Below are 14,602 nucleotides of genomic sequence, written 5' to 3'. Positions count from 1 at the left end.
GACGGCTTCCTCTTTCATTTCTTCCCCCCAAACCATATTCACCTACTACGTTTCCTTCTCTTCCTTTTCCTACTATCTAATTCCAATCACCCATGACTATTAAATTTTCGTCTCCCTTCACTATCTGAATGATTTCTTTTATATCCTCATACATTTCTTCGTCATCTGCAGAGCTAGTTGGCATATAAACTTGTACTACTGTAGTAGGCGTGGGCTTCATGTCTTTCTTGGCCACAATAATGCGTTCACTATGCTGTTGGTAGTAGCTTACCCGCACTCCTTGTTTTTTTAGTCATTATTAAACCCTGCATTACCCCTATTTGGTTTTGTATTTATAAACCTGTATTCACCTGACCAAAAGTCTTGTTCCTCCTGCCAGCGAACTTCACTAATTCGCGCTATATCTAACTTTAACCTATCCATTTCCCTTTTTAAATTTTCTAACCTACCTGCCCGATTAAGGGATCTGACATTCCACGCTCCCATCCGTAGAACACCAGTTTTCTTTCTCCTGATAACGACGTCCTCTTGAGTAGTCCCCGCCCGGAGATCCGAATGGGAGACTATTTTACCTCCGGAATATTTTACCCAAGAGGACGCAATCATAATTTAATCATACAGTAAAGCTGCATGCCCTCGGGAAAAATTATGGCTGTAGTTTCCCCTTGCTTTCAGCCGTTCTCAGTACCAGCACAGCAAGGCCGTTTCGGTTAGTGTTACAAGGCCATATCAGTCAATCATCCAGACTGTTGCCCCTGCAACTACTGAAAAGGCTGCTGCCTGTCTTCAGGAACCACACGTTTGTCTGGCCTCTCACCTACTGTATGGCACCTACTGTATGGCCATTTGTATCGCTGAGGCACGCAAGCCTCCCCACCAATGACAAGGTCCATGGTTCATGGGGGGAGGCAAAATTCTGGTTTAATATATGAAATATAAAAATGCGGTCTGAGAGACCCCTCCATAGAAGTTGTGTTTTTGTGAATGACTATAGTGGTTAAGGGTTAAGTAGTCGTGTTGGCAGTTAATGTGGTGTGTTGTCATTTGTGTGAACATTATTTTTATGTCTACACACAAATGCACCTTTTGTTCCAACATAAAACAAAAATAACCTTTCCTTGAAGAAAAAAAGCTTAGTTAAGAAGTTTAATATAAAATTTGCAATGTTACGTACTATTTGATTGCACAGAGTGGGAACTTTTGGTATCGTACAGGCTGCAGCACAATAAATAAGACAAATGAAAGTTGGTTTTTTGCCTAAAAAAGTAACTGAGTAAGTTAATAAATAAAAATTTTAAACTGTTGTGAAGTGTATTTCACACATTGTTAGATATTCTGCTTGTGTGCTTTTCGTATAAATGTGTGTTTAAAAATGTAAAACATTCCTAGTATCAACAGGTTTTGTTACACAGGTATCATTAAATCAAAGCTCAGATATTGAAGACCACAGAGCTTTCACATTAATTACAGTAATGGAAGGTTGACTTGATACTTGCCCATAATTTCTATAAGAAATTTAAGTAGAGTTGGGTTTTACAAACTGAGGTCCACACAAGTTACAGCATTTAAGAAACTGCTGATTAGTTTATCAGAGCTTTTCAGGGTTCTTGGTATTTTCATGGGGAAAATATGGTAGGGTTAAGTAGAAGCTGACAACATTCTCAGAATATTAACATTTCAAACATTGTATTGTATATTGCCATCCTGACAGTTTACTTCAAAATATTTTGAACAATCATGAAGATGATACCAGACAGGAACCCGGTCATCAAGTAAATTTGTATACTTCCAAACTTGTATTGTCAGATTTCGTTCTTAAGACTTACTTAAACTAGCAAGTTGTTTAACAATATTAAAATTTTTGTCGTTTGTAAGCGAGGTTATTTCAAAACGTAAAAGGTTAAAATGAGTACAGAGCAAAAAATGCCGCCCCCCCCTTAAGGTGCCATGCCTAATGGGCCTATCTGTAAATCCACCACTGGTCTGTACTTGATAGATGAGGACACATTCACCTCCACAAAGCCATTATGTTTTGGGGAAAATATTGAAGACAAGTTTAGCGAAGTGGAGTAACTCGGTAAGATGTGGTTACGTTCCCTGTTGTTCAAAACTACTTCTGTTGCCCAGTCTGCAGCCCTTCATGGTTGTGATCATCTTGGCGATGTTGTGATGTCCATTACACCTCACCAGTTTTTGAATATGGTGCAGAGACTCATTTTTCATAGGGACTTCTTCATTCAAATGGATGGGGAAATCTGGGCCAAGCACAGACAACAGCGCATGTATTCTGGCTTTTGAGAGAGGTAAAGGTTATATGTTGTTGGTGTGAGTGACGCCATATGTCCTGCCACTCGTGCAGGCGCTTTTGCTGCCTGCATTTCAGGCACGTATTTCTGATGTACAGTGGAACCTCTATGTTAGGACTTCCCAACCTTTCCAGCTGGCGGACCCCTTCTTCAGTCGAAAATCCATGGCGGACTCCTAGTCAGTCAAGAGCACAGTAACTTTAAATTCCCCCCCCCCCCCCCCCCCCCCCCCTCCCTCGAAGTATCAATAGTCTTTGGTTTAGAGATGAATGAAAACAACTTGAAATTAACGATACAATTATGAGATTTTCTGCAGTGGTATGAGCTTTGCCTGTTTTTGCCACTTGATAACTAACCAAGAAAGAAGCTTTTAATGAATTTTCATTAATTGTTTTTGCAAGAGTTTTAATACAATGCTGAGAAGCAGCTAGTTCAGCACTCTTCCTTTTAAATAAATCGATGTCTTTAGCCTGGAAACCCGGGTGAGTACCTTCAAAATGACGGCGCAATTTAACTGGGAGCATTGAACTGTTCGGAAGGACAGGCGCACAAATTACACACTGAGCTTTACCCTCCTTTGTCTCCATAAAGCCCATTTCTAAATAGTTTTCGCTGTACTTACGCTTGTTCGTTATCCCACTTAAAAATAAATGGCGCTGAGCACTATAGGACTTAACTTCTAAGGTCATCAGTCCCCTAGAACTTAGAACTACTTAAACCTAACTAACCTAAGGACATCACACACATCCATGCCCGAGGCAGGATTTGAACCTGCGACCGTAGCAGTCGCACAGTTACAGAATGTAGCGCCTAGAACCGCTTGGCCACTCGGGCCGGCTATCCCACTTCCACAGGATATTGCAACCAATGGAGTACTTGATGCGTTTTCACATAATAAATCTGGGCCGGCCGGAGTGGCCGTGCGGTTCTAGGCACTGCAGTCTGGAACCGAGCTATCGCTACGGTCGCAGGTTCGAATCCTGCCTCGGGCATGGATGTGTGTGATGTCCTTAGGTTAGTTAGGTTTAATTAGTTCTAAGTTCTAGGCGACTGATGACCTCAGAAGTTAAGTCGCCTAGTGTTCAGAGCCAATAAATCCGGCTGTGGAGCTTCTTGTGATTGTTCTTCATTTGGTCGTCCTCCCTCCTCATTCATTTCAACTGGAAACTTCCCTTGTTGCGAAGGCGATGGAAAAACTGCACCCTTCTTCAATGATCCTGACTTCAGCCACCGATCCATGTTAGAAGTAATAAACTGGTCAAAAAATCGACTTATGAAATAGGTAGTGCACTGACAAAGCAAATTTAATATTTAATGATGCCTGGGGCCGCATACGTGCCAGCGAGCACTGTGATTGGTCGACAAAGCTCGCTCCGCGCATGTGTAAGAGGTTTCAGTGCATCTAGCGCCGTGAGCCGGCGCACAAACGACTCCCATATTCTTGCGAAACAGTCGATCAGGGAAGCCGCATTCTTCAGCACTAAACTGTGTATGCGTTCTCACTTAGGAACCACAGAGGCTGCTGGTGAATACGACCTGAAGTAAAAGTACACGTTTTTCACACGAAAAAAAAAAAAAAAAAATAGTGATGAATTTGATTTTCACAGTTTTATTCAATAATTTTACTCATTATTTTACATGATTTGGTGAAAGGTGGCCGCGGACCCCCTAGAAAGAACCGGCGGACCCCTAAGGGGTCTGCGGACCACACGTTGGAAAGCCCTGCTCTATGTGGTGCATATGGACACGCACTCCTTTAGGGCAGCCAGTGTTCTGCCACCCGAGAGTGTTAATTGTCATGACCATCACTCTCTGTGCTCACCAAATTGTCCAGCTTACGAGAAAGGAAAAGAGATACAAAATATAAGTCTCCTGATCATTTATCTTACATTGAAGCTCATCAGAAATATGTCTACTTGATTCTGTGTCAGTGACTTCTACTGGGGTATCTTGTACAGAATGACCTCTTCAATGTGAACCAGCATGTATTCTGAAAAAATCAACTGTGGGAAACCCAACTTGCAATTTTCTCACATGACATGCTGAAGGCTTTGCATCAAGTCAATCAGGTAGATGCAGTATTTCTTGTTCTCTTGGATGGAAACTCTTTGCCAGATGGAGAAGTAACTTTGGGTGTAATCCAGAGACGAGTTTTATGATCCTTGCTGTTGATGTTGTATATCAATGACGTTGCAGACAATATTAATAATAAAATCACGCTTTTTGCAAGAGTTATCTATAATGAAATACTATCTGAAAGAAGCTGCATAAATATTTAGTCAGATCTTGATAAGATTTCAAAGTGGTGCAAAGATTGGCAACTTGCTCTCAATGTCCAGGAATGTAAAATTGTGCACTTCACAAAATGAAAAAATATAGTATTCTACGACTGTAGTATCTGTGAGTCACTGTTGTAATCAACCACCTCATACAATTACCTGGGTGGAACAATTTGTAGGAATATGAAATGGAATGATCACATGGGCTCATTCATGGCGAAAGCAGGTGGTAGGCGTGGTTTTATTGGTAGAATACTGGGGAAGTGCAATAAGTCTACAAAGGACATTGCTTACAAATCACGCGTGCAGGCCATCATAGGTTATTGTTAAACTACCAAATAGGACTGCACAGGATATTGAATGTATACAGAGAAGGCCAGCATGAATGGTCACAGTTTTGTTTAATCTGTGGGAGAGTGTCACATAGTTACCGAAGGAAATGAACAGGAAGATTCTTGAAGATAGAGGTAAACTATCCCGAGAAAGTCTACCATCAAGCTTTCAAGAGCCAGTTTTAAATGGGGATTTTAAGAATATTCTACAGTCCCCTGTTTATCACCCACATAAGGATCGTGAGAATAAGATTAGGATAATTACTGCACACACTGAGGTAGTCAGACAATTTTTCTTCCCACACTCCGTACATTAATGGAACAAGAAGAAACCATAATCACTGGTACAATGCGACGTACCCTCCGTCATGCACCTACCAGTGGTTTTGCAGAGTATAGATGCAGATGTAGAGGTAGATGTGTTTTTGCCTCTGTTATGTCCTTTCTGCCCCTCCCTTGTGGTTCCCACACCCTCCCCTCTGGTTGCCGCTTCCCCTCCCTGACTGAAGAAATGTCCCCCTTCTTCGGCGCCCATCGGTGCCAGAGGCGTGCTACGACAGCTGGGCCACAGGACGCACAGTCTTTGCACCCCAAGTACACCAGCTCTCTTTCGGATCCGGATCTTGTGGAAGTCTGCTGCCCCTTTGTGCCCTGCTCTCTTCAACCTATGAAAGAGAAGAAGAAAAAGAAATGTGAGTCCCTCGACATGCCACCCACTCTATCCCATGCCTCGGAATATGCCATGTCCCCTCCTCGCAACCTGAGTCTGACCTCTTATTTATGGATGTCACACCATCCTTGTTTGTGACCTGGTGGCGTGATCGGCTCCAGCACGTTCACCTCCCATTTGGATACCAACCACGTGCTATTTCGAAGGAACTGTAATGGATACTTCTGTCACCACCACTTTGTTGGAACCAGGTTGGCCCATTGAGGACTTCCAGTCATGTTTGCACTTTGGTCTGTATCGATATTGGTGTTACATGGATCCCACTTCGAACCACATTGGAAGCAGTTGCTGCCTGGGTTCACTTGGACTCTGCAGTCACGGTTTGCTATCTCTGTCCCACTCCTTACGGGCCACGTACATCTGCTGCCTTAACTGCACTTCCTCATCCTTGATGATGATAATGCCCATTACCCTTTGTGGGGCAATGCTTTTTCGTCTAGTCAGGGTTTAGTTCCCCTACTCATTTTAGCACAGCATATGGCACTTTCAATGCCATTGATCTTTCACTCTCTTTCCCGGCCCCTCCCCTTCTTCCTTCCTTACACTGGTCACCACACGATGACCTCTGTGATCGCGATCACTTCCTGTAGATTCTCTCGTTCCCATCGCACCTCCCAACGACCAGGTTATCCTGCTGGGCTTTCCACCATTCTGACTGGCCTCTATATACCTCCCATGTCATGTTAACATCTTCTTTAGCAGGTTATATTGGTGAAGTCATCCATGCTCTGTCCGATATGGTAATTCTCACTGTCGGCATTGCTGTTTCCCGCTTGACAGGCCCTGCTGGCATTGGCATTTTCCATTTTACAGGCCCCATTTGCCATCGACCAGTTCCATTGCGCAGCACAGTCATTGTCACCACTATCTGTGATTGTCATTGCAACTTGCAACATCTTAAGTGGCACCCGTCTTCTGCTGGTCTTGCTACCTTTGAACGTCTTCATGCCAAAGCCTGTTACTTAAACAAATAGAGCAAGTGGGTGTCTTGGGAACACTTTGTATTCTCCCTGGGTTCTTGTGTCCCTTCTTCACAGGTATGTGCTACAGTCCGCACTCTCCACGGTTGTCAGCAGTAGTCTTCTATGCCAGTCCTTGCCCTTCCAGGTTTGCTTTTTACAGATCTATCAGTTCTTGCGGAACACTTTGCGACCCATTTTGCGACAACATCAGCATCAGCGTCCTATCCAGCTGCTTTCCTCCGCCAGAAACAATGGACTGAAGCTCCCCACTTACGTTTTAACCCTTGTCAAGTGAATCCTAGAATGGTCCTTTTACTGTATGGGAAATTCTTCTGGCTCTCTCTTGTTCCCATGATTCAGTTCATGGCCCCAATTCCATCAACATCTCAGTTCTCAACAATGACAATATCTCGTCCATGTGTATATCTGTATTTGACTCTAAGGCATTTTCCCCTCACAGTGGAGAGAGAGTACTGCTCTTCCTGTGCTCAATCGGGTCCTCGAATCTTGGGACCTTTTCATCTCCTTACCAGTGCAGCTTACGGGAGCAATGGTCTTCGAACGATGGTCTGCTTCAATGAGAAACCACAGTTCGGCAGGCCTTTTCTCAGTGCTGTCATCTTGTCACAGTTTTCTTCTATCTTCTTAAGGCCTACAACACAGCTTGGTGCCATCACATCCTCCTTACACTCCACGAGTGGGGTCTTCGGGGTCCCCCTGCCAATTTTTATTCACCAATTTCTGTCCCACCAGTCATTCAAAAGCGACTGTGTTGGCACTGTTGTCAGTTCTCCACAGACCCGAGACGATGGCATTCCACACGGCTCCCTTTTAAGTGTACTTTTTCTCATCACTCTTAATAGACTTGTGCCCTCTGCTGGACCGTTGGTCACCCCTGCTCTATATATGGATGATTTCTGTAGTTGGGCTAGCTCCCACTCAGTGACCTCTGTGGAAAGACAGCTCCAGGGTGCCATCCATTGTGCTTCCACACAGACACTCTTGCACGGTTTTCATTCCTCTCCCCTTAAGTTGAGGGTGCTGCATTTCTGTCACTGTACTACGGTGCCTTCCACTAGCCTTGTTGATAGTCTTCCGGTTGATGCTGGGATCCTTCCCCTTTTAATTTGGCAGGCCCTGCTCCTGATTTCCTGTGCCATCACTATCCGCTCTCCCACTGCTCACCCCTCCTATTATATTCTCTTCACAACTTCAGGCCATTGCTCGCCCGCTGCCTGCCTTCAGGTGGGTTTACCGGTTGCGATTCGTCTCACTTCTCTCTGCCACGACTTCCATCTCCCCCCTCCCTGTACTCGTAACCATGTTCTCTCCCAACTAATCCCACCGGTTAGTTCTTCCGCCCTATATCCGGGTGGATCTCTTCCGGGGTCCGAAAGCTTCGGTCGCTTCAGTGGTGTTTCATTGACTGTTCCGAATGCTCGTACAAGAGATTCAGGATACCATTGCATTTTACACTGATGACTCTAAATCTGCTGATCATGTGGGGTATGCCTTCACATCTTCTTTGGCCTCTCTTGCCTGCTACGTGTGGGATGTTTACTGCGGAATTGATGGCCATCTATTGGTTCCTTTGCTTCATTAAATGGTCCTCTCATACCTGAGTTTTGTTATGTATCAACTCGATGTGTGGCCTTCAGGCTATCACTTAAGAGTTTCTCTGCTACCCCTTGTTCTCTGCCATCCATTACTTTCTCGTTGATCTTGGCAATGCTGCTTCTTCGGTTGATTTTGTGTGTGTTCCTGGCCACGTTGATATCCCTGGTAATAAACTTACTGACTGACTGGCTGGGGGTGGACACCTACTGCCTGTTCTATCCCCATCCGGGTAATGATGTGGGCTGGGCAAATGCCCAGAGGGAAGGACAGTTATAAATGGGCATTTGCCCAGAGCAGTTTTAAGTGCCCAAAATGTGCGCACTTAAAAAAAAGGTACTTTTTAAAGTCTTTACTTCTTGAATACATAATTTACCAGCTAAAAACTAAAATGCATTTAATACATTCTTCTTCTTTTTTTTACTAACATTCCAGCTTTCAGTACACAAACTCCTTAGGTCATCGCTTTATGATGTAACACATTTATAATCCGTGTCAAATTACTGAATGTTATTGAAAAATGATTGTTGATAACAAAATTATTACTGAATGTATTAAACAGCTGGCATGTGTTCCTTGATGATAAATATATTCTTAAATGTTAAACTGTTTTCAGTGGATGTTATTGTCAGATGTAGCGACATTTGAGACAGACTGTAGTTTTCTTTTCTGCTTCTTTCTTTATCTTCTTTTGTACGACTGTGCTGCTGTGAAGATAAAATGAGAACAGTAACCTTAAAAAGATTTAATAACTAAGAATCAATGTCCAAGATGCTGGAATCGTTAAGATCCCGATACTAGTTGATTCCTAGAGAATCCACAATTCTTGGAATTGTGGAATCTGAATTGGTACGCGACTCATCCATAAGTAAAATCATTATGGATGAACTTTTTTTAATCTAATTTCTTCTAAAGAAATATTAGTGCTGTTGCTGTTACTGTAAATAGGTAGTGATGAAATTTTGAGTGAGTGGCTGGTAATTTATGGAAATTAATGCAGTTTTGTGGGTTATTTAGTTAACTGGAACTGGCAACTTTGATGTGGCTGACTGACAGTCATTAAAATCTATGTGGTTCAATGAGAAGCAACATAATCTCGTCTTTGTGTTATTTACAGTGTTATAGACAATAGGCTGTTGAACATATGCAGGGTGTTCAAGCATAAGGATTCTGTTTGGGCCTTTTTGAATTTAAAAGAGAAAGGAATCTCATAAGTATTGTTTTATAGAATACGAAAAGTTACATTGCAAAAAAAATGGAAAATCATATCAAAAAGTGTTTAAAGTGGCCTCTGAATTTGAAAAAAGTGCTTGAGTTAGGTACAGTGATCGAGGACAACTTTTAGAATTTTTTGCAGTAGAAGTGAAAATACTACCTACAGGCTAGCTATTTAATATAAACGCAAAAATTTCTTTTAAACTCATTGTCTTTTTCTTTTTTTATTATGTACTACCCCAAGAATTGACATAATTAAAGTTGTTAAAAGTTATTTTCAAAGTCAAATTTATTTCTCCTAAGAACTCTCAAGCAACTTTTTCAACTTGGTTATCCATACACTGAAGAAACAGTGCTGCAAAACAGCTTTTCCAATACAAAATATCAACTTAAACTATTTTTATAAGTGCTGCTTATTAGTTAATCTTTGAAATGCCTGGGCATTTATGAATTTTGGGCATCTGCCCCAACTTATGAATTCCCAGACCTTTTACACCGCTGCCTCCAGGTGCGGATTTGCATCTTTACATCACATCCCTTTTTGCTTAATCATGGGCCGACTCTTCGGAGGCTACCCCCTGTCTAATAAACTTCATCCAATCAAAGAGGCTCCCACCACGTGGCATTCTTGCCTCTGCCAGTGGGATTCTACAGTACCCATGGTTTTTTTACTCTGCACTGAGCCCCGCCCCCCTCCCCACCTCTTGTAATTGCTATGCTCCCCTCACAGTGACCCACATTTTGCTAGGCTGCTCCCATCTTTTGGCCCTTCGCACTAAATATGCCCTCCCACCTCCTTCGTCTCTGGTGTTAGCAAATGACCCTCCCATGGTTATCTCTCTCCTTGTTTTTCTTCGTGAAAGTGGTTTGCCCTCTAACATTTAAATCTTCGAATATTCCTCTGGAAATTTTATCTCTCAGCGTAGGCATTGGTTATGGAGGCTTTGATTTTGATTCCAGACCAGCCAGATTCTCCCCCCTCCTCCTCCATTTTGTCTATTCTGTTTTGCAGTTTTGTATCCCCTTTTCTTGTGTCCTCTTCCCCTCGTTTTTTACTTGTTGTATCGTGATGATGGTTTGGTGTGACGGGTTGGTGGCGGTACTGGTGTCCCACCACTCATAGCGTTCCTGGGGTACTCCTGCCCCCCCCCCCCCCCCCTGTTCTTTCCTCTTTCTGCTGGCCTGTCATCCCTTTACCCTCTTTGCTTGTCCCTTATATCTTCACCTTGGCTGGTCTGTGCCGTTTGTGTTGGTCATCCCTTGATTTCTGTTCCCTTAGATAATGGGACCAATGACCTTGCTGTTTGGTACCCCCTCCCCTCCTCTGCCGCCCCCCCCCCCCCCCCCCCAACGAGCCTTTGGAATGATCATCTTCTTTAGAAGTTCTGGATCCGTGTCGAGAGTGTTTTTTTTTTTTTTTTTTGCATTGGCATGCTAGGGAGTTCATGGCGGTCATCATCTTCAACATTTTCTCGACCCTCTTTGAAACATTTATACCACCCATCAACTGTTGCCTTACTTGTACCAAATTCGCCAAAATGTCGTGCTGCACTTTATTCCACTTTATTCCACTTTTGAAGCAAAATTGAATGCAAATTCTTCAATCCATCCTTTTTGAAAGTAAAAACTCGCTGTGCACTTGGAAGCCTTTTCAACTGTCAACAATAAACTAAGAATTCAATACAGCTGAAAATGCAAACATACATCATGAACATGTGTACAACAAAATAAAAAAATTGAAAATTGGTTGCCTTTTGATCATACTTATTATGTATACTTCAGGGGAGATGTTAGGCAATGTGTGGATTTCAAACAAGTTTCGCAAAGTCCATGTTGTTTTCTGTTACCTGACAGTATTAACATGAACCCATACCTTTGCATAATTTACAATGAGCATGCCAAGTATACTAAAGAAAAATTCCATTGTAAGATGGTAGGAAAGTGAATATTTTAAATAAGATTTAAGACTGCAGAGGACAGAGCTGTGTAGCATTGTCATTTATGTAAGTTTAATTTTGTTTACAACACTAATTTTCACCATTAAACAAGCTGCCCTCTTTGTGATAAATGTGTTACATAAAGCCTTAGACACCCACCTGTAAGTCTACATATGCAGTAGTCACGATAGTCATGTCGACAGCTGGGTCAGGATTTTAACATTTACTAAAATGGGAGTATCATTTTCCAGTGATTTCATAATAAAGGTTGTATACATTTTCTGCAGTTAGTTACATTGTTAATATGTTGTTGTTTGTTTTTGTTTCATTTATGATTTGTTGAATGCCTGAAGCTTCAATAATTCAGTTTTGTATATGTCACGATAGAAACTGTTTGTTTTGAATAAATGTGAGTAATGATGCATGCACTAGTACTGTGATTGGTTTGCAAAGAAAGAAAAGTTATACATAAATAAATTTACTAAACCTCAAACTACAATATTAAACTGTGAACAACATATCAGTAGACATGTGAATGAATGAGTAGGTCAAAATGTTTTCATCAAAAGTGATTGCACTGTATCAGACATACAGCTGATTCAAAGAAAAAGAGTTTGCAGTGACTGTCTCCTGGATAATTTTTTTTAAACATGTTCAGATTCCTTGAGACTACCATAATAAATTACTACTAGCGCATCATATGTTACAGAAGCACCTTGCCGAAAGACTTCTACGCCTTGCCAGGACTGCTCGAGGGCTGACTGGTTCTGGAATACCAAATGTCACAGGCTGCTTCAACCCTGGCCACTACTGGCATTCCTCAGCTGGAGCAACAGTAATGCTACCGTCATGGGGTGTTGGTGGTGATGGTTATGATAGTGACCAATGACAAAATAATTCCCCCCCCCCCTTGGGGGGGGATCTTGGAGAAGTGTAAATAGTTGGGAAAACTGAGGATTTACTACAAATAGGTATAATTTATGCTCAAGTAAGCTGTAATTTATAATTCATTTGTGTAAACAATATATACAGACATATTTCTTCTACAAAACAATTACACTATTATACAGAGAGTGTGAAGATACTAACAACATTCTGTGCACTTGTTTCTCTAAACACTCCTTTTAGCAACTCAGCAGTTTTCCCTGTAATGTCAGCTGTTTCTGCTTTATTTTTTATTTTTTTTTTATTTTCTGTAGTTCTCATTATGGTAAAAATAATGAAGCTGCTGAGACACCAAAATTACATATTTATAGAAACAATAAATTAATCTGATTTGCTAACAAGTGTATAAATTTACCTTGATTGACAACAGGCTGGAATTTCAATACAATTCTTTCAAGAGTGGCTTAAAACTAAAGGCAGTCTTAAAGTTTGAGAAATATATATTCATACAAAATATACGGAAATTTCATCACAAGTATGTACGAAAATGATTAAAAATACTGATTTCTACAAACACAGTCTCTTGTAAATTTTGAATGTTTCCCTGTTTCTGCTTTGAAATCCCACAAGATCAGTGAAGTTGGTTGGTAAAGACGGGTCAGTCTGCGCTGGAGAGACCCGAGTGGCAGTGTGACAATGCAAGGCATTCAGCCAGGTCGCAGCAGTGGCCCGAACTAAACAAAATGCAGTGAAACTTTCTCCTGGTCCCCAAAATCAATATTGTATAAAATGTACAGTACCAAAGTGTAAAAGATTCCAAAGCTTCGTGACATTGTGATAAAATATTACAACTTACCACAAGCCTGAAATTTAACACTCTTCGCACACTCTACCTAAAAAGCATCATTTCTTTATTGCACAAAAGTGCAGCAACATTTTGTTTGCATCTAGACATTCAGGGAGACTAGGATTACAGTTTCCATAATTATAATATAAGGACAACTAGCTACTTCGAATAAGTCACATCTTTGGTTATGCATCGAGGAAGTAAGAGTCGTTAGCTGAACATTTGGTAACATTTTCATGTGATTCAGCTCCAGAATTTAAAAATTATAGTATGATTCTTCAAAATGATAGGCCAGCTTTACATTATAATGCAAAGCATTCAGTTTCAGTTGAATTGTTGTCGGCTATAAAAAAAAAATGTGGAATCAAAAATGATGTGTTTAAAAATTCAGACTTTACACAGTGTATGATGAAGCAATCCATTTTCCACCACAGTATTCTGGACAGGAAAACCATTGCCATGGCATGTGCTGGATTATGTTGATCCCTGTTTCCTCTCCTGAGACCGTATGCGCTTCACAGGGCAGCCGTGTAGGTCCTATAAAAGAACATTAAAACATCAATATTATTTTTAATAAAATCCTTAGTACTTGGAAAAATTTTCAGTATGTACAAAAAGAATTAGCTAATTGGTCAAATAGATTTTAGTGTTGCTTTGAATTGTTGAAAGTGTCAAACATTTAAAATTTTAAGGATAATAAATGATAATGAAATGATAACCAGACAAAATTACTCACATTCTATCAGCAACTATATAATAATATTATCATACAAGATCTAGAGCGTATTTAAATAACACTGCACCAACATTTTTTTTCACATGCATTTCACGAATGTGCTGAAAATAAAAGTGGAAATTTGGGAAATTGTGGTAAGTTTGCCAAGGCACCCTAGACCGCGCGGCTACCCAATGCGGCAATAAAAGTGCTGTGAGAGTTTAGTAATGTGTGTGCATGTGTGTTTTTTACCTTCTCTTGCCATGCTGTTAGTTATCTCTTTGTGGTTGGAAAATATAAATATTGTAACTTTTAGATGTTGATACTCGTACTGTTTGCTTTACATTAAATGAAGACATAGTACAAAGATAATGCAACAGTGCTGCTTCCAACAGAGTTTGTACAAAGTAAAAGGTGTTTTGTTGTTGTGGGTTACATTACATCTTTCCTTCTAGGTACTATGAATAACAACAATGACAATTTAAGTTATCAGTTGCACTTCACATTCTATTTTATACTATTTTGTTGCAAAACGTGCAAAGTATTAACCATGCTTATGGATTTATTAGAAATAATATTAATTAGATGAGATTTGTACTCATCTCATAGAGGAGACATTGGGTAGTAGAAGGGCACATCTAAAAGTAGACTGTTGAATATGATTAAATTGTTGGGCAAAGTCCTTCATCAGATGTAAAAAACATACATATGGTCATTGTCACTTCTGGGCATTGAGGCCTGACTGGGGTGCGTAATGGGAGGTACAGCCCGCACCAGGTA

The 14,602-nt window shown here is 41.0% G+C and overlaps 2 protein-coding genes across 3 annotated transcripts in view; one reads left to right on the top strand and one right to left on the bottom strand.

Annotated features, from left to right (window-relative positions):
• LOC124716893 overlaps positions 1 to 13,202 on the top strand; it is a 155,013-nt gene extending 141,811 nt beyond the window's left edge. The window contains exon 5 of one of the 2 annotated variants that reach the window (XR_007005661.1): positions 12,085 to 13,202. Coding sequence is in view for 1 of the 2 variants with exons in the window: in XM_047243448.1 (XP_047099404.1) it covers positions 12,085 to 12,264 (180 nt within the window). In the remaining variant the exon portion in view is untranslated. The remainder of the gene's footprint in view (positions 1 to 12,084) is intronic. The other variant, XM_047243448.1, reaches the window with a different exon arrangement.
• Positions 12,353 to 14,602, bottom strand: part of LOC124716892 (disheveled-associated activator of morphogenesis 1) — a 415,554-nt gene continuing 413,304 nt past the window's right edge. Inside the window, exon 22 of the mRNA XM_047243447.1 lies at positions 12,353 to 13,644. The gene's annotated coding sequence lies outside the window, so the exon portion shown is untranslated. The remainder of the gene's footprint in view (positions 13,645 to 14,602) is intronic.

The sequence above is a fragment of the Schistocerca piceifrons genome, chromosome 9 (genome assembly GCF_021461385.2).
Source record: "Schistocerca piceifrons isolate TAMUIC-IGC-003096 chromosome 9, iqSchPice1.1, whole genome shotgun sequence".
NCBI lineage: Eukaryota > Metazoa > Arthropoda > Insecta > Orthoptera > Acrididae > Schistocerca > Schistocerca piceifrons.
The sequence above is the reverse complement of the archived record's forward strand: the minus strand, read 5'-3'. Positions and strand labels throughout refer to the sequence as shown.